Here is a 19471-nt window from a genome sequence, read left to right on the forward strand (position 1 = left end):
ACTTGGCAGCTGTATGACTTTGGGCAAGTCAGTTCACTTCTCCGGGCCTCAGTTGCCTCATCTGTAAAATGGGGATGAAGACGGGGAGCCTCACGTGGGACAATCTGATTGCCCTGTATCTACCCCAGTGCTTAGAAAGGTGCTCAGCACATAATAAATGCTTAACAAATACCAACATTATTATTATGAATGACTGAATGATTGAATGAAGAATGATTCTATTTATCATGATTATGTTGTCTTATTTTTGTCCGTCTGTCTCCCCTGATTAGACTGTGAGCCCGTCATTGGGCAGGGATGGTCTCTCTGGTTCCGAATTGTCCATTACAAGCACTTGGTCCAGTGCTCTGCACCTAGTAAGCGCTCAATAAATACTATTGAATGAATGAATAAAAGAATGGATGAATGATCGAATGGATGATTGAATGAAGAATGGATGAAGGAACGAATGAATGAATGAAGAATGGATGAATGCTTGAATGAAGAACGAACGAATGAAGAATGGACGAATTATTGAACGAAGAACAAACAAGTGAAGAATGGACGAATGATCGAATGAAGAACGAATGAATGAAGAATGGACGAATGATCGAACGAAGAACGAATGAATGAAGAATGGACGAATGATTGAATGAAGAACAAACTATTGAATGAAGAATGGACGAATGAGTGAATGAAGAACGAATGAATGAATAATGGACGAATGATCAAATGAAGAACGAACAAATGAATGAATAATGGACGAATTTTTAAATGAAGAACGAACTAAGAATGGACAAATGATTGAATGAAGAACGAACGAACGAATGAAGAATGGACGAACGATTGAATGAAGAACAAACGAATGAAGAAAGGGTGAATGATTGAATGAATGGGCGGATGGTGGAATGATCGAATGAAGAATGGATGAAGGAACGAGTGAATGAATGAAGAATGGGTGAATGACTGAATGAAGAACGAATGAAGAAAGGATAAATGAAGAACGAACGGATGCATGATTGAATGAAGAGTGGATGAATGACTGAATGAAGAGTGGATGGATGACTGAATGAAGAATGGATAAACCAACAAAGAAACGAATCAGTGAATGAATGAAGAATGGATAAATGGATGAAGAACGAACGGAGGCATGACTGAATGAAGAACGAACGAACGGATGGATGAATGAAGAGTGGATGGACGATTGAATGAAGAATGGATGAACCAACGCAGGAAGGAACGAACGAATGAATGAAGAGTGGATAAATGGATGAAGAACGAACGGAGGCATGGCTGAATGAAGAACGAACGAACGGAGGAGGAATGAAGAGTGGATGGCGGACTGAACGAAGAATGGATCAACCAACGAAGGAACGAACGAATGAATGAAGAATGGATGATTGAATGAAGAATGGCTGAACGAACGAACGAAGGAAGGAAAAGCGTGACTGGAAAGCGCGCCCTCGCCCCGAGCCCGCCCCTCCCCTCGGCGCGCGCCGGGCCCCGCCCCCCGACCCCGCCCACCAATGGGGACGCCCCCTCCCGGGCCCCGCCCCGCGCCTCGGTCCCGCCCACCAATGGGCGCGGCCCCCTCTTCGGCCCCGCCCCCCCCCCCGCCCCGGGCCCCGCCCCCCGCCGCAGGAAGTGCAGGGGCTTTAGCCGCCCTGCCGGCCGCGATGCATTGTGGGCCGGCAGCAGCACAGACCCAAGATGGCGGCCAGCAGGAGGCTGATGAAGGTAAAACCTTCCCTCCGGGCCGCCGGGCCCCGCCCGCCCCGACCCGCCGGGGGGACGGCGGGGGAGCCGGGGGGGGGGTCTCCCCGGTTGCGGGATCCCCGGGCCCTCCCGTCGTCCCCGCCCCCCCCCCCCCCAGCCGGTTCGGTTCGGTTGAGGCCCGGTGGGGGAGGGGGGGAGGGGCCCGGTCGGTCGGTCGGTCCTTAATCCCCGCGGACCGGACAGACGGAGCCGGTCCTGCCCCGGCCGGCCTTAGGGGCCGGTCCCCCTTGAAGGCGGCCCACTCCCAGAAGCCTCCGGGCTCCGGCCAACCCCCAGGACCGGCCAACCCCTCCCCCCCTCCCCCAACGCTTCGCACAGCGTTTCCTCTCTTTCGGGGGCACCAAACCACCCGGAAAAAACGTCCCCCCCCCCTCCCCAAAGCGGGGCCCCGCCCGTGATTTAGAAATCTCCCGCCCTGCCCGGATTTCGGGGGCTTCCTTCGAGGCCTTGGCGCCATTCCCCCCCCCCCCCAGTGGAGGATGGGTCTCCCCGCGGGACCGGGGATTTTTTTTATTTCCGTCTTTTTCTTTTCCTCCCCCGTCGAGGGGAAGGTTTGGAAGGGGAGGGGGCTCGGCCCCGTCGACGTTGCCGCTCGAGATGGGGTCATGCAGACGCAGCGCTCTTCGTTTTCCCAAGGAAGTGGCTTCTCTCGGGTTGACTGGAGCCGAGAAGCCACCAGAAGCAAAAGCGAAACCGGGGGGAAATCCGAGCTGACAACTTCCCAGAGGAGCAGCCGGGCTTCGGCGGAGAGAGCCCGGGCCGGGGAGGCCGAGGTCGTGGGTTCCGATCCCGCCCCTTGTCAGCTGGGCGACCGTGGGCGGGTCACGTCTCCGGGCCTCGGTTTCCCCGTCTGCAGAACGGGGATGGAGACGGGGAGGCTCACGTGGGACAGGCTGATGACCCTGGAGGATAATAATAATGTTGGTATTTGTTCAGCGCTTACTATGTGCAGAGCACTGTTCGAAGCGCGGGGGGAGATGGGTTCGAATCCTGGCTCGGTCACCTGTCAGTCGTGTGACTGTGGGCAAGTCACTTAACTTCTCGGTGCCTCAGTTACCTCAGCTGTAAAATGGGGATTAAGACTGTGAGCCCCACGTGGGACAACCCGATTAACCTGTATCTCCCCCGGCGCTTAGAACAGTGCTCTGCACGTAGTAAGCGCTTAACAGATACCAACATTACAGGGTCATCAGGTTGTCCCACGTGAGGCTCGCGGTTAATCCCCATTTTACAGATGAGGTAGCTGAGGCACAGAGAGGCAAAGTGACTTGCCCACAGTCTGCTGGCAAGTGGCAGAGCGGGGACTCGAACCCGTGACCTCTGACTCACAAGCCCGGGCTCTTGCCACCGAGCCACGCTGCTTCTCTATCTCCCCCAGCCCTTAGAACAGTGCTCTGCGCATAGTAAGCGCTTCGCAAATACTAACATTATTATTATTATTATTCCACCGAAGCAGCTCCCTGGGCCCATTGGGGTGGGCGGGAAGGGTCCCCAGAGGTGGAGGGGAACCTTATCGCCCTCACTCTCCTTTTATTTGGTACCCGGAATCCATTTGGAAGAGGTTAGCACCCCGATGCCTTGGCGGCTGCCATTTTCTGCACACTCCAACCGTGCGAAGAGCACCTAATTACCCGATTCGCCCCGTGCCAAACACCACGCTAAGCGCTGGGGTGGATGCGGGACACTAGAGGTTCGGATCCCGGCTCTGCCGCTGGTCAGCTGGGTGACCGTGGCCAAGTCCCTCCCTCCACTTCTCCGGGCCTCACTTGCCTCGTCTGTAAAATGGGGGTTAACTGGGGAGCCTCACGCGGGACAACCTGCTGACCCTGGATCTCCCCCGGCGCTTAGAACAGTGCTCTGCGCATAGTAAGCGCTTCACAAAGACCAACGTTATTATTATTATTATTATTATTCCACCGAAGCAGCTCCCCGGGCCCGGGGAGGTGGGCGGGAAGGGTCCCGAGCCTTGGAGGGGAACCTCAGTCCCCTCACTCCCCTCTTATTTTGTACCCGGAATCCTTTGGGAAGAGGTTAGCGACGCGTATGCGGCTGCCGTTTGCTGCGCACTCCCACAGTGAGACGACCCCCTAATTACCCGATTCACTCTGTGCCAAGCACCACGCTAAGCGCTGGGGCGGACGCGGGAGACCAGAGGTTCGAATCCCGGCTCTGCCACTTGTCAGCTGGGTGACTGTGGGCGAGTCACTTCACTTCTCTGGGCCTCCGTTACCTCATCTGTCAAATGGGGATGAAGACGGCGAGCCTCACGTGGGACAACCGGATTCCCCTGTGTCTCCCCCAGCGCTTAGAACGGTGCTCCGCACAGAGTAAGCGCTTAGCCAATACCAACGTTGTTATTATTATTTTTGGAGGAGCCTCGTGCAAAGAGCCGAGGCCCGGGAGTCAGAGGATCTAGGCCCGACGTGGCCCCCCTGTTTGCCGTGAGACCTCGGTCAAGTCGCTTCACTTCTCTGGGCCTCAGTGACCTCGTCTCTTAAATGGGGATGAAGTCCGTGAGCCCCATGGGGGACAGGTACGGTGTCCAACCTGATTAACTCGTGTCTACCCCAGTGCTTGAGGATGTAGTAAGCGCCTAACCGCCACTGTGATCGTAATCCTACCTGTTTATCCTGCTTAGATTGGGAGCCCTGCGTGGGACGGGGATTTGTTCTTTATCTTTTGTCTTCCCCGGTGTTTAGAACGGTGCTTGACCCATAGGAAGCGCTTAATAAATACCACAGTGGTGGTGGTTATTGTAATTCAGGACGATGAGACCAGACGAAATCCCGGCCCCGCACAGACTGCATCGCCTGTGAGGGCGAGGACGAGACTCAGACCACCCTGTGGGCAGAGAATGCGACTCCCTACTGGACTGCACCCCCCCCCCCCGATCGCTTAGCTCAGTGCTCTGCACACAGTAAGCGTTCAATAGATACGATTGCTTGGTTGAGGGAGATCGGGAAACCGAAGCCCGGAGAGGTTAAGCGACTTGCCCACAGTCTCAACAGCGAGGAAGCGGCGGAGCCGAGATTAGAACCCGGCTCTCCGAGCCGTGCTCTTTCCACGGGCCGGGGCCGCTGGGCGTCCGAAAAAGCGTGCCGTGCCCGCTTGGGGGAGGGTGAAGCGCGTCGGCCCCGGGAACGGTTGAGCCCAGCCTCCGATGGGTCCTCGGAAACGGGCTCTCCCTTCCTCCAGCGACCGGGTGAATCCCCGTCGGCCGCAGGAGGAAGTGGACGGACAGGTGCCTGTTTTGCAGCCAGATTGGGTGTGGGTCTGCGACGCAGGGCGTTTAAATGGCTCCCGTGCCAACGTCGCCACCCCGTTCTGCGCTGGCGTCCCCGCCCTCTTGGGTGCCAGCCTCTCCTCGCCCTCGTGCCTGGTGTCTTGGGTGTCGTCGACCAATCTGGACCTACCCTCTTGCCCATACCGGGCGCGTGCCAAAGGGTGGCATTCCCCCGGGTCGGGGGCCAGGATGTCACCAGAAATGAATTTTTGGCTCGCTTAGCGCCCGCTCTGTCGGCCAGTGCTCCGCCATCCCCTTCTACAGTGCTCTTCTCTCATTCTCTTCTGCGTCGCCCCTGCATTTGGATTCCCACCCTTCTTTCAGCCCCCGGGTCCTTCTGTCCACATCGGTAATTCCTCTGTATTGGTGTCTCTCTCCCCTTCTAGACCGTAAACCCGCTGCGGGCAGGGAGCGTGGCTCCCAACTTGTGATGATTGTACTCTCCCAAGCGCTCGCAACAGTGCTCTGCACACAGTAAGCGCTCGATAAATACCGCTGATAAAGGCCGTTGACTCCGAGCCCAGAGGGAGAGAAGGACAAACAGGTCCCTTGCGTTGGCTTCGCGGGGCCGGTCCGCGCCCTAACGGAAAGGCGAAAGTTTTACCCCCTCGCTCCCGACGGTGGTTCTTTGACCTGCTCTGGGGCCCGTTTGGATCCCCGGGGAGGGGTTCAGGTGGAGCCGGGGGGAGGGAGAAGGGGCACTTGGCCCGTGGATTCGGAGCTGATCGTTCTTTCTTTTTATACGCTGTCTGCTAAGCGCCTACTACGTGCCAGACACCGTTCTGTAGCGCTGTTGATCGGGTCGGACGCAGGCCGGGCCCCAAGTGGGGCTCACAGTCTTCGTCCCCGTCTGGCGGATGAGGGGACCGAGGCGTCGAGCCGCGAAGTGATCTGGCCCAGGTGCCACAGCAGACAGGTGACGGAGCCGAGACTAGAACTCAGGTCCTTCTGACTGCCGGGCCCGGGCTGTCCGCGTTAGGCCGCGCTCCTTCGGAAAGATTCCCTGGGCGGGTCCGTTTCTGGGCCGCCTGCCCTCGGGGAGCTTACGGTCTAAAGCCACCTTTGCCCGCCCGGGGCCACAAAGCGGATGGATGGAGAGTGTGTTTTGGGGGGGGAGGGGTCTGTAGCCCGTTGCCCCCCAGCCCCGCCTCCCCTTCTCCCGTGAAGCCGCCCCTGCCCCTCCCGTGGCCGGTCTGCACAGGTGGTGCGGGCACCGCGAGGACCCGGGCCCGGACCCGGTGGTCCCCGCGGTCCCGGGGGGCCGCTGGGGTCCCGGTCGAGCCGCGGCGGCTCCGGTGGGGGAAGCGGGAGCGGGGCCCGGGCGCTGACTCAGCCCCCGTTTCCTGTTCGTGCCTTCCCCTGCTTCCTGTGAGCTCTCACCCCGCCGCCGCCCCGTCGCGCCCCCGGCCTGGCGCCGGGAGGTGGGTCCGGGGGGCTCCGTGGGCACCGGTCTTGCCCGATCCGGGCAGGGCGGCTCCTCACTTGGGAGGGCTTGGTTCTCCGGAGCACCCAGCCGGGAGGGTGGCGTGGATCTTGTGGAATTGCCTTGACCGGGGGCGGCGGGAGGGGCGGCCGGAGGCCGGGGAGCCGAGGTCAAGCTCGTGCCCGGCCATGGCGACCCGGCGTGGACGCCCCCCGCCCCGAGCCCAGACCTTGCTCGGCCGGGCCACAGATTCCGGTGCCACCGTCGCCCTTGGGTGCCCAGGGAGGAGGGCGGCGATTTAGAGCGCAGGCCTCGAAGGCAGGGATCCCCGGAGGCGTCCGCTCGCCAGCCCGCGGGTGTTCGGTCAATCCCGGCGGCGTGACGAGCCCCTCGGAGGACCCCGGCCCACCTGGGCGAGGCCTGGTGGATGGCGCTCGGGCCCGGGAGTCGGAAAGACCTGGGTTCTAATCGCGACTCTTTCACTTGTAATAATAATAACGTTGGCATTTGTTAAGCGTTTACTATGTGCGGAGCACTGTTCTCTGTGCCGGAGGAGATCCAGGCTCATCGGGGTGTCCCACGTGAGGCTCACCGTCCTCACCCCCGTTTTGCAGATGAGGCAACTGAGGCGCAGAGAAGTGAAGCGACTTGCCCGCAGTCACACAGCTGACGAGACCCCGGGCGAGTCACTGCACTTCTCTGGACCTCAGTTCCCTCTTCTGCAAAATGGGGGTTAAGACCGTGAGCTCTCTGTGGGACAGGAACCGTGTCCGGCCCGATTTGCTCAAATCTAGCCTAGCGCTTAGTACGGCGCCCGACACGGAGCAAGCGCTTAACAGATACCACAGTTATTAAGTCGCATCACTAAGGGCCCCAGAAGCACCGGGCAGGTTCCCTGTCCCCGGGCAGCTCCCGCCGGAGTGAGGTAAGAGCCCCCGGAGAGCCTGACGCTCGGAGTCGACACCCTTGGAGGAGGCGGACGGGGCGGACCCGGATCGTCGGTTTCCCAATTTCTCCCCCCCCGGGACCAGGAAACGCTACTCCCCCCCCCCCCCCCAGGGGCCGGGGGAGAGAAGGGACTCGGTTCCACAGGAAACCGCCCAGGTCACCGCACCGAACGCGGAGGGGTTGGGGCAGGTTCACGGGAAGAGTTGGGGACAGAGAGGGGACAGTCGAGCAGATGGGATGGGGTGGTCCGGCCTGGGGACGGAGGGACGGAGAGGGGAGGGTCGAGGCGGTGGGATGGGCCGGGACTCTCGGGGGGATGTCGGGGACGGAGAAGGGACAGTCGGGGGGGGGGCGTGGGATGGTCCGTCCTGGGTCACCGCGGGGAGTCGGGGGGATAAGATGGTCCGGGTTGGGTCACTGGGGGAGAGTCGGGGTGCGGGATGGGCCGGGCCAGTGGGGCGATTTTGGGGGGCCGGGCGGTCAGAGACGGGGGCGTCTGGTACTTGCCGAGTCATCGGCAGAGATGGAGGGTGTCGGCGGTGTGTGCCCCGGGGGGAGAGTCAAGGACCCAGAGGGGACGGACTCAACGCCTTACATACGGTCGCGTGAAATAGAAGCGAGAGACTTGGGGCGATTGACCCCTGGGGGGTGGGGAGTGTTGTTTTTTCGTTTGGGACCCAGCGACGCCGTGTCCAAGGCGGGTCGACCCGGCGGGCGGGCACCTCGGTCGCCGCCCACGGCGGCGGGTGGCCTGTCGGGATGCCGCTGGTCCCGCCCAGCTCACGGAATGCCCCCGATGGCTCCTCGGCCCCCACCTCCGCCCGCGGCACCGGGCCCTCGCGGGCCTCCTGGCTCTCGGGGTCCCATTTTCCCGGCGGGGGCCCACGGGGGGGACCCGGGCAGACGCTCGGGGAATTGATGCGGGGCGGGGGGGCGTGAGCGGGGACGGGTCAGGGAGGCCTCCGTGAGGAGGTGCCCTTTGCGGGGGACCGTCGACTCCCCCCCGGATCCCCCGTCCGGCCTCCGGGGCCGAGGAGGTGACACGCGACCCGCCGTGGCCGATCCGGCGGGCGGGAGCGTGGTTAGCGGGGGATACGTCCGGGGGCGGGGTCCCCGGGGGGGGGGGGGGTTTCCTGGCACACGAGATGGAAACCCCCCGGGAGACTTGCGTAGCGCCCGCCGCCCGTGAGAGCGGAGGAAGCCCCGGGCAGCAGCCAGCGGTCCTCCCACCCTCACGCTTCAAGCTAGTAATCACGGGTGCGGTGTTGGCCGAGCGCTCGCTACTGAGCGCTGGGTTAGACACGGTATTAATGATGATAGCGGTGTTTCTGAAGCGCTTACTATGTGCTGAGCACTGTTCTAAACCCTGGGATAGGTAGAAGATGATCGGTTTGGACGACTGTCCTCGTCACGTAGAGGGCTCCCGGTCTTAATCCCCGGGAAGAAACCGGGACACTGAGAACGGACGTCACTCGGCCAAGGTCACGCGGCGGACTCAGTACGGCGCCAAGCGCTTAGTACAGTGCTCTGCACAGAGGAAGCGCCCGGTAAATACGAGGGAATGAAAGCGGCAGAGCCAGGATTAGAACCCGGGTCCTTCTCAGGCGCGGGCTCTACCCGTTAGGCCGTGCTGCTTGTCAGGACGGTACCATTCATTCAGTCGTGTTTCCCGAGCGCTTTCCGTACAAGCGGGGAGGGCGAGTATCGGACCCCATTTTGACAAGCGACGAAACAGAAGCCCCCAGGAAGGGAAGTGACTCGTCCAGGGTCACCCAGCAGATGAATGGCGGAGCCAGAAATTGGAACCCGGGTCTCCTGACTCCCAGGCCCGGGCTGTCGCCCCTGGGTCCCCCCGCTTCTGTAAGCATCTGCTCGAGCCTGTATATAGCTCGTCCCTCCGTGGCGGAGCTGTCTAGACGCCCCCTCACGTGTCCCCCACCACCCATGGGGACATTGGGAAGCAGCGTGGCTCAGTGGAAAGAGCCTGGGCTTCGGAGTCAGAGGTCATGGGTTCGACTCCCGGCTCTGCCGCCTGTCAGCCGTGTGACTGCGGGCGAGTCACCTCACTTCTCTGTGTGCCTCAGTGACCTCATCTGTAAAATGGGGATTAACTGTGAGCCTCACGTGGAACGACCTGATTCCCCTGTGTCTCCCCCAGCGCTTAGAACGGTGCTCTGCACATAGTAAGCGCTTAACAAATACCGACATTATTATTTCCACCCGCCCCCTTGGAACGAGGGCCCAGGGGTGTCAGTTCTGGGCCGCCCGGTCCCGTTTGGGATTGGGGATCGAGTCCCCCCGGGATCTGTCCCCGGAAATAGGTTGGACCATCACCCTTCTCCCCTTCCCTCCAGCGGACGAGCTGGCCTCCGTGGTGCCTGGGGCGCACCGCGTCTGTGTCGGTGTGCGTGTCCGTCGGCGGGTGCGTCTCCCGGACTGATTGGCAGCGGGCGCTCCCCCCCTCTCCCGGGCACCCGGGCCCCGCCCGAGCGATCCCGTGACCCCCTCGCTTTCGCCTCTCCCCAGGAGCTTGAAGAAATCCGCAAATGTGGCATGAAAAACTTCCGGAACATTCAAGTGGATGAAGCTAATTTATTGACCTGGCAAGGGCTGATCGTTCCCGTGAGTATGGACCCCCCCCCCCCCCCCCCCCGGGGGGGGTGGCGGGGACGGAGGGGCGCCGGTCCAGCCCGAGGGTTTCTGAACGGCCCGGATCCCCGTCCCGGGACGGAGGTCACGGAGTGGCGGGTCTCGGCGGGCCCCAGAGGTGTTGCAGGAGGAGGAGGCCGGGGGCGGGATCCGCCGTCCGGGGCGCACACCCTGGGATGCGGCACGTGTCTCGCGCACGCCGGGGGGTTCTCCCGGAGCGCGGCCCGTACGGCTCCGGCCGAGCGGGAGAAGCCGGTCGAGGTGGACCCGTGGGTGAGGGCGGAGCGTTTGCCGTGGGGCCACGACCACGCCACGGCCCCCCGGGGCCGGTCGGAGGTCCCCGAGGCCTCCCGCCCCTGAATTGGGCTCCTCGGAGAACTCCCACCTCGGGCGGTCACTCAGCTGGTTCTGCTAATCCCCGGCACCGGGAGGGTCGTCCCCTCACCCCCTGGGTCGGGGCTCCGGCTGCTCGGCCCCATCCCCGCGTGGTCCAGGTGTGGCACCGGCCACCTGCCGTCTCCCCGGGACCCCGCCGCTGCTGCCGGCTGGGGAAGGCGGTGCCCGGCGAAGCTCAGCCCCTCCCCGCTCTGATATTTCCGCCTCCACCACCGTGGCTGGGTTCCTGACGGCCCGGGAGGAGCTCGGGCAGAGGGCGCGGCCCCGACGGTCGGCATCCCGGCTTGGGCGTTGCTCCGAGGTCCCCGGCGGCGGCGGGGTCGCCCGGCCCTGAGACGGGGCCCGGGCCTCTCGTCCTTCCCAGCGGGCCGGGGCGGGGGCCGAGGCCGGCCGGCCCTGCCAACGGCCCGGCCGCTGGTTGGGGGTTTGTGCTCGGCCCCGGGGCCGCTGGCGGTGACCCGCTGGGGCGCAGGCAGAAACGTGAAGCCCCTCGCCCCAAAGTGGCGACTCTTCTCTCCGGGTTCGCTCGCCGGGACTCTGGGGTCCCTCGACCCTCGGCTCTGGATCCACCCCCCCCCTCCACCTACCCCCGCTCCTCGAGAAGCAGCGTGGCTCAGCGGAAAGAGCCCGGGCTGGGGAGTCAGGGGTCATGGGTTCGAGTCCCGGCTCCGCCGCTTGCCAGCTGGGTGACTTTGGGCAAGTCGGTTCACGTCTCTGTGCCTCGGTTACCCCATCTGGAAAATGGGGATGAAGACCTTGAGGCCACATGGGACAACCTGATCACCTTGAATCCTCCCCAGCGCTTAGAACAGGGCTTGGCACATAGTAAGAAGCCGCATGGCTCAGTGGAAGGAGCCCGGCTGGGGAGTCAGAGTTCATGGGTTCGAATCCCGGCTCCGATGCTTGTCAACTCTGTGACTTTGGGCAAGTCCTTTCACTTCTCTGTGCCCCAGTTACCTCCGTCTGTAAAATGGGGGTGAAGGCTGTGAGCCCCACGTGGGACAACCCGATCACCTTGTATCCCCCCAGCACTTAGAACAGTGCTTTATTTATGGGATTAGCAGCGTGGCTCAGTGGAAAGAGCCCGGGCTTTGGAGTCAGAGTTCATGGGTTCGAATCCCGGCTCTGCCACTTGTCCGCTGTGTGACTGTGGGCGAGTCACTTCACTTCTCTGCGCCTCAGTTCCCTCATCTGTAAAATGGGGAGGAAGACTGTGAGCCTCACGTGGGACCACCCGATGACCCTTTATCTCCCCCAGCGCTTAGAACAGTCCTCTGCACATAGTAAGTGCTTAACAAATACCGAAATTATTATTATTATTATTATTTAGTAAGCGCTTAACAAATGCCATCATCATTATCCCCGGTTTACAGATGAGGGACCTGAGTCACAGAGAAGTTAAGCGTCTCGCCCAGAGTCCCACAGGAGGCAAGCGGCGGAGCCAGAACCCTCTCCTTCGAAGCAGCGTGGCTCAGTGGAAAGAGCGCGGGCTAGGAAGTCAGAGGTCACGGGTTCAAATCCCGCCTCTGCCGCACGTGAGCTGTGTGACTTGGGGCAAGTCGCTTAACTTCTCTGTGCCGCAGTGACCTCATCTGTAAAATGGGGATGAAGACTGTGAGCCCCACGTGGGACCACCTGCTCACTTCGTATCCCCCCAGCGCTTAGGACAGTGCTTTGCACATAGTAAGCGCTTAACAAATGCCATCATCATCATCAGTCTTGGCCGTCCCAGCCGACGGCACCACCTCCCGCGTCCGCTCTGGGGCTCTGAGCCAGGCCGCCCTGTCTTCCTCGATGTTTCCGGGAGGCCGCCTTGCCTCCGCACCCCGCCCGCGTCGCTCTCCGGCCGGAGCTGCCGTAACGGGCATCCCCGCTCCCGGCCTCTCCCTCTGCCGCGCGTCCTACCTCCTGCTGCCCGGGTGGGCTTCTTTCCACGCCTTCGGGACGCGACCCTCTCCTCAGAGACACCCCCCCCCCCCCCCCCCCCGGTCGTCCCCGGCTCTCGCCGCATCTGACGGAAACTCCCGTCTCGCAGAAACTCCTGTGGGCTCGGGGCGGTTCCTGCCGCCTCCTCTCGCCCGTCCGCTCTCTTCTCCCACTGGGCCCCAGCTTGCCCCTCCGCGCCCCTCCTCGGGTGACCCTCGCCCCCCACCGGGTCCCTCGTGGGCATATTCGTTCACCTGTTGGGTTATCCGTCCGGGGAGTCCCACTCTGTTTTTCTTCGTGTATTTTCTTTATTTGCCGAAGCGCTCTCTAATTTGCCAGGCGCCATTTGAAACCCCGGGAAGGCTCGTCGGTTTGGATACAGGCCGGGTCCCAAATGGGGCTCCCAGCCCTCATCCTCATTTTTCAGACGAGTCAACTCAGGCACGGAGACGTCGTGACTCGCCCGAGGTCACACAGCAGATTAGTGGCAGGACCGGGATTTGAACCCAGGTCCTGCCGACTCCCAGGCCCGCGCGCTGTCCACCGGGTCGTGCCGCTTCTCTCCTGCCGAGGTTTTGCTGGTTGGTCTTCGTGTTCTTCCCCAGCTTCCACGGAGCATGGATAATGTGCAGCCAACTCTCCCTCGTTAGATCGCGAGGTCAGCGCGGGCCGGGAACGGTCATCCTGTTCTCCTCAGTGTACACAACTGTGTACGCAACCGGGCGAGTCACTTCACCTCTCCGTGCCTCAGTTCCCGCGTCTGGAAAATGGCCACTAAGACACATGGGGATGGGGACTGGGTCTGACCTGATGATCCTGTACCTACCCCAGCGCTTAGAACAGTGCCGGGCACATAGGAAGTGCTTAACAAATGCCATTTAAAAAACAAAAAAGCACCCGGGGCCCCCACCCACCAGCAGACATGGGGACTCCGCTTCCGAACTCCCGGGATACCTCACTCCGCCGTGAGTTTGGGCTACCGGACCGTGAGCCGGGACTCCGTGGCAACCTTTACCCTCCGGCAGCAGTCCGCGACCTCTCTTCTGGCCTGGGCCGGAGCACGGGTCCGGGGGTCGGAAGGTCTGGGGTTCGGGTGCCGCCTCCGCCACTCGTCGGCTGCGGGACCTCGGGCCAGCTTCCCTTGCCTCAGCGACCTCATCTGTAAAATGGGCATTAAGACTGAGAGCCCTGTGCGGGGACAGGGACTGTGTGCTGCAACCCACCCCAGCACTTAGTACAGCGCCCGGCACCTAGGAAGCGCTCAGCAGATACCCCGGCTCTTATCGAGGTCCGGAGACGGGGGTCTTGGGAGCGACGGGCCGAACCGGAGCCCTCGAACCCGGGGAACGGGATAAACCTGGAGTCGGTCGGGTGCGGATAACGGAAGAGCTCGACCTAGAAGCTCGACGGACCGCCCTCGGGCTTCCACAGAGCCGAGCCGTGGGCCGGCTGCCCCCCGCCCTCGGTCCCCGCTGGGTTTTCCCCGCGCCTTTCCCTCCTCCTCGGTTATCCGGGTCCGGTCCGCCTCCGAACGGGGCCGCGGTTCCGGTGGAGACCCGTCCCGAGGTTGCGTGGGCCGGCCCGGTCTTCGCCACGTGTGGGGGCGGTCACTGCCACGCGACTCCGGAACGTGCTCGCCCCGGGAGGGCGCGTTACGGCAGGCCCCGGTGCAGCCCCCCCCCAGAGGGGCGGAGGGTCGTCGGGGCGACCTCAGAGCCGCCGATAATAATGATAATGATATTTGTTAAGCACTTACTACGTGCCGGGCATCGTACTCAACGCTGGGGCGGATACAAGCGAATTGTCCCACACGGGGCTCACGGTCTCAATCCCCACTTTACAGATGAGGTAACTGAGGCACAGAGAAGCCAGGCGACCTGCCCCAGGTCACACGGCAAAGCCGGGATTAGAACCCCTGACCTTCTGACTCGCGGGCTTATGCCCCGTCCACCGCCCCGTATCCCGAGGAGGGCAGGGGAGCAGCGGACGCTTGAGGGGAGGGCGGGGATCGTGGGGGCTCGGGCCCTGGGGTGGGAGCTGGCGGCGACCCGTGGCGGGGAGAGGGCGGCGGGGACCTCGGGGTGAAGGTCAGAGGCCGAGCCCGGGCGATCCCGGGCTCACGGGAGAGTTTTTGTTTTAAACCGGGGACGACTTGGAGTGAGGGGGGGGTGGGCTCCGGCCAGGCGTCGAGCCGGCTGGACCTCGGATCGTCGGGGTGGCGCTGGGCAGACCCTCCTGGCATCCCCCCGGGTCTGGCGGCGTGGGGAGCCGGGGCCCGTCTCCCTACGCCGCCCCCCACCCTCCCCCCAGCCCGGGGAGGGTAAGGCTCTACCTCGCGGCCACCCGGCCCCCGGTGTCTGAGCCGCCACCTCCTCCCCCCGTTTGCAGGACAACCCTCCGTACGATAAGGGAGCCTTCCGGATTGAGATCAACTTTCCCGCGGAGTACCCCTTCAAGCCCCCAAAGATCACGTTCAAAACCAAGATCTACCACCCGAACATCGACGAGAAGGGGCAGGTTTGCCTTCCCGTCATCAGCGCTGAGAACTGGAAGCCGGCCACCAAGACCGATCAAGGTGAGAGCCGTCCGTCCGCCCGCCCGCCCGCCCGCCCTCTTGTCGGCCCGCCGGTCGGGGGGCGGGGACCCGGCCGGCCCCGGTACCGGGAGGACGGCCCCGTCCCCCGTGGGGGGCCGACGGGCGGGCGGCGAGCGGACATCTCGGCCGAACCGCCGGCGTCGCCGCTGGCCCCGGTTCTCCCTCCGAAGTGGGCCTGGGGGTCTTGGGGCGGCGGGGGGCGTCTGAGGTTGGGGCGGAAAACCAAACCCCGAGGGCTCCTTGGTGAGGAGAGACCTTCCCGAGGGTTGGGGGGGCGGGATGGGGCCGCCCCGCGGGGTTGGCGGGACCGGCCGGCCGGGGCCCGCGTGGCCGGGGATCCCCCCCGGCAGTGCTCGGATGTTCCAGTTGGGAAGCCACGTGCCCGGAGGAGGCGGGAATTTCCCAGCGGCTCCCTCTCAGCCTCCCCGCGGGCCCGAGCCTGGCTCTGGGGTGCTCGGGATGACCCATCTGGGCACGGTGGACTCGGTCGAGCCACGGTGGCTCAGCCCGGGGGTCACCAGGTGGGGCCCACAGCCGCCCCCTCAGCCTCCGAGGGAAGCGGCACCAGTCCTGTGGAGGGGGGAGGTGACCTGGGGGAGACGGGCGGGGCTCGGGGTGGCACGTCCCTCTGCCCTGCCCGCTCCGGGCAGGGATCTGGTTCTAGCCCACCGTCCCGCCTCAGTCGTGTCCCCCGGCAGCTCAGGGGGCACCTGTACCAGGCGGCTGAGGGCCGGTCCCCCGACACCGGTGAGTTCCCAGCAGGCTGGCCCTCCCTCGAGGCCCGGGGCACAGCGTCCTCGCCGTCCGATGGTCAGATGGGCGGACAGAAATGAGCAGGTGAAAGACGGGCAGGTGGGAGTGCCGGAAGCCCCCGGGCCTCTCTCTCCTGCCCGTTCTGCAGAGGGAGGAAGCTGGCACCGGGGGCACACGAATGCCCGTCGCCCGGTGCCCCGCCTCCCGGGGCGGGGGAGCTCGGCCCTCTCGGCTGCCCTGCCGGCTGCCGCTTCTGCCCCCTGACCCGCGTCTGCCGACCCTCCCCGGCCTCAGGGCGATGGGGGCGGGGGTGCTGCCGAGCCTCAGCCCCTCCCCGCCACAGTCCCCAAACCCCAGCAGCAGCCCCGAGGGCAGTCGGCGAGGCCTCGGGGTGGGGTTGGCGGGCAACGGGCTGGCCGGCCGGGCCGCCGGCCCACTTAACTCTGGGCGGCCGGTCGCCTCCACCGGACCCCCGTCCTGGGGGCGTGACCCGAGACGAGTCCCCCGAGCGGACGTTGGCCAGAGCGGGCGGACCGAGGCCCGCCCGCGGCCTCCGTCCCGTCCTCCGGGACCTTGTCAGAAGACGGCAAACGACCGGCTTTCCGGTGAGGGGTCGGGCTCAGGGTCGGGCAGGGTGCCAGCTGGGCTCCGGCGGGGCAGGAGGGCCTAGCGCAGACCGGGTCCGTCGGAAAGCCACGGGAGCGCGGGCTGGGCAGGGAGGCGGTACGACTTAGCGGGGAGAGCCAGAAGTCGGGGCTCGAGAGACCCGGGGGCCCGTCCAGCCGCCAGGCTGAGAGATCTCGGGCGAGCCCCGAAATCTTTCTAAGCCTCAGTTTTCCTCCTCTGTATTACGAAGCCGAGATCCCGATTCCGCCCGCAACACCAACTAAAGGCTCCACGTGGGGCCGGGACGGCGTCAGTCTGTCGTCCCGAGCGCTTACCGTGTGCGGAGCACTGTACCGACCGCTTGGGAGAGTAGGGAATAACGGGGACGGTGGGCCCGCTCCCCGCCCACAAGGAGCTCCCGGTCCAGAGGGGGGTCGGGCGGGGCGGCCCCGTATCCGCCCCGCGGAGAGCGCCCGGCGAACGTCAGCCACGTTCCCGCCGCCCCGAGCCGCGAGGGCCGGGCGCCGACCGGTCTCCCCTTCCTCCCGCCGGGCCCGGGGTCTCTCCGCTCACGGCCTCGGGGAACTGGACGGCGGGCCGGGGCGGAGCGCCCTGCGGGCACTGACGGCCCTTGTGTCCTTTCCCCGACAGTCATCCAGTCCCTCATAGCGTTGGTGAACGACCCGCAGCCCGAACACCCTCTGCGCGCCGACCTGGCGGAGGAGTATTCTAAGGACCGTAAAAAATTCTGTAAGAACGCCGAGGAGTTCACAAAGAAATACGGCGAAAAGCGGCCCGTGGACTGAACGCCGCGGCCACGGAGGTGTGCGGGCGTGCCGGGCGGGCGGCGGGCGGGCGGCGGGCGCCCGGGCCCCCCGGGCCCCCCGCCGAGCAGGACTCTATGGGAAATTGGCAAGGGCCACCGCCTGCTGGTAACTTGTGGCTGTTACTAACTTTCTACCGTTTTCTTAATCAGATGTGGTCTAGGTAACCTGTAAAGAAAGGATTAAATACTTAAGATGTTCTAGTTCTGCTTTCCTTGTTTTAAAAAAAAAAAAGAAAAAAAAATCACTGCTTCAATCTACTTTAAGGATACGTTGTTTCTTTTCTTGTCAGAATTTATCAAAAATCGCCAACTTCCATTCTGCCCTTAAGGCCGCGAGCCGAGCCGATGGAAACGATCGCGGCCGTCCTCGTGTCCGTGGACGGTTCCCCCTGGGTTTTTATTTTCATTTTATTCTCCCCGCGCCCTGGGTTCAGGCTCCCGGCCCAGCAGGGAGCTGCAGCTGTTCTGTAGTTCCGTCCCTCCTTTCTCTCTCCTTCCACCCGCACCCCCTTTTCTCTCTGCTCTCTCTGTCTCTCATCCTCTGTCTCTTTCTCGTTCTCTCTCTGTCTCCCCCCCTCCCCTCCCTCTGTCTCGTTCTCTCTCCCCCCCTTCCCCATCTCTGCCCCGGGCTGCCGAATCCTGACTTCTTCCCCCACTCGCTTTGGAACCGAATAAAGCGTGTCCCGTCCCCCCCCCCCACCCCCGCTCGAGACGCAAGCGGGGGGCGGTGGGGGGGTCCGGGGCTGTTGGGCGGCGGGCCGGGCCTCGGTGCAGTCTGGCTGTTGTTACCACCGTTATGTTCATTAAATGGGCAATCCCCAAGCCTCTGTGTGTGTGCTTTAATTGAGAGAGGGGCAGCGGGTCAGGGGGGCCGGGGCCGGGCGGGCCGAGCTGGGTCGTCCTTTCATTCATTCATTCAGTGGTATTTATTGAGCGTTTACTATGTGCAGAGCACTGGACTAAGCGCTTGGAATGGACAAATGGGCAACAGAGAGAGACGGTCCCTGCCCTTTGACGGGCTTACGGTCTAATCGGGGGGGGAGACGGGCAGACAAGAACAATGTCCTTTCCTCTCTCCGGGAGCAGGGGTGGGCGCCGGACTTACGCCAGCCTCTTGGAGCCGTTCCTGGCCCGAGGCGCTGACCCTCTGTCTTCTCCGGATCGGGAAAGCCGTCCCGGATCGGCCTCCACGGGATGGACGTGTGCACGGTTTGGCCAAGAGGCAGGCCGTAGCCTTGGGAGGGCAGTGGTCAGAGCCCGGGGGGGCGTACGGGCGCCTCGGGGGGCCTTCCCAGCCCCTTTTGGGCCCGTGCGGGCGGGGAGGGAGTGGCCGGGGGGGCTGCCGAATCTATCGCTGGGCGGTCGTATTTATTGAGCGCCTACCGCGTGCAGAGCGCTGCACTGAGCGCTTGGGAGAGTACCACATCACAGACCCGTTCCCTGCCCACCACGAGCTTACGGTCTAGAGGTGGGGCGGCGGGTGCTTGAGCCCCCTCGGTTTTCACCCAGGATAACCCGGGCGGAACCTTGGAACGGATTTGCCCACGGGGATTATAATATCAATCGATCGGTCGTATCGATCGGCCGCTTACTGTGCGCGGAGCACCGTACTAAGCCCTTGGGAAACGGCAATATCGGAGTAGGGAGGTAGCTCACGGTCTACGTTAAAATGAAACGTGAAAACCGATTAGACTCTAAGCTCGTTGCGGGCAGGGAACGCGACTGCTGATTGTCGTACTCTCCCGGACGCTTAATACGGTGCTCGGCACCCAGGAAGCACTCAGGGAATTCAAATCGATTAGGGAGAGGGGAAATGGAGTGTAAGAACATTTAACAGAAATATGTTGTGTGGCGGGGGGTGGCTATCGAGGGTTTAGGGGATACGCGGCCACGTTAATAAACGAGAGGGGAGGGCGGGCGGGAAAATGAAGGACTCGGTCTGGGAAGGCCTCTTGCGGGGGCTGTGATTTTTTTTTAATAAGGTTTTGCAGGTGGGGGATGCTCATTGTGAGCAGGGAACTGATTCTCTTGTCCTCTCAAGCGCTCGGTATGGTGCGCACCACAGAGTGAGTGCTCCATACGTGCCGTGTGACCTTGGACAAGTCACTTCACTTGCCTCTGTAAAATGGGGATCGAGACCGCGAGCCCGATCTGGGACGGAGGCTGCGTCCAACCCGATTGGCTTGTAATCCCTCTCAGGACTTAGTTCGGTGCCCGGCACGTAGTAAGTTTTCAACGGATGCCATTAATGCTAGCAAAGGGGAGGGAGTTCGAGGCCTGGTGGAGAACGGGGGCAAAGGGGGTCGACGG

General features: G+C 63.1%; 1 protein-coding gene across 1 annotated transcript; it reads left to right on the forward strand.

Moving 5' to 3' along the window:
* The first annotated feature begins 1621 nt into the window (after window positions 1–1621).
* On the forward strand, window positions 1622–17983 carry UBE2L3 (ubiquitin conjugating enzyme E2 L3). The gene is made up of 4 exons (XM_029049079.2): window positions 1622–1716; window positions 9936–10031; window positions 14769–14955; window positions 16987–17983. Exons 1-4 carry the CDS (start codon window positions 1690–1692, stop codon window positions 17139–17141), a joined length of 465 nt encoding a protein of 154 aa, XP_028904912.1. The 5' UTR covers window positions 1622–1689; the 3' UTR covers window positions 17142–17983.
* Window positions 17984–19471: the final 1488 nt, after the last annotated feature.

The sequence above is a fragment of the Ornithorhynchus anatinus genome, chromosome 21 (assembly GCF_004115215.2).
Source record: "Ornithorhynchus anatinus isolate Pmale09 chromosome 21, mOrnAna1.pri.v4, whole genome shotgun sequence".
Classification (NCBI taxonomy): Eukaryota; Metazoa; Chordata; class Mammalia; order Monotremata; family Ornithorhynchidae; genus Ornithorhynchus; species Ornithorhynchus anatinus.

Coding starts and splice junctions, on each gene's coding strand:
- UBE2L3 (XM_029049079.2), top strand. CDS start 1,690: ATGGCGGCCAGCAGGAGGCTGATGAAG. Junction 1,717..9,935: donor CCAGCAGGAGGCTGATGAAG/GTAAAACCTTCC, acceptor GCCTCTCCCCAG/GAGCTTGAAGAAATCCGCAA. Junction 14,956..16,986: donor GGCCACCAAGACCGATCAAG/GTGAGAGCCGTC, acceptor TTTCCCCGACAG/TCATCCAGTCCCTCATAGCG.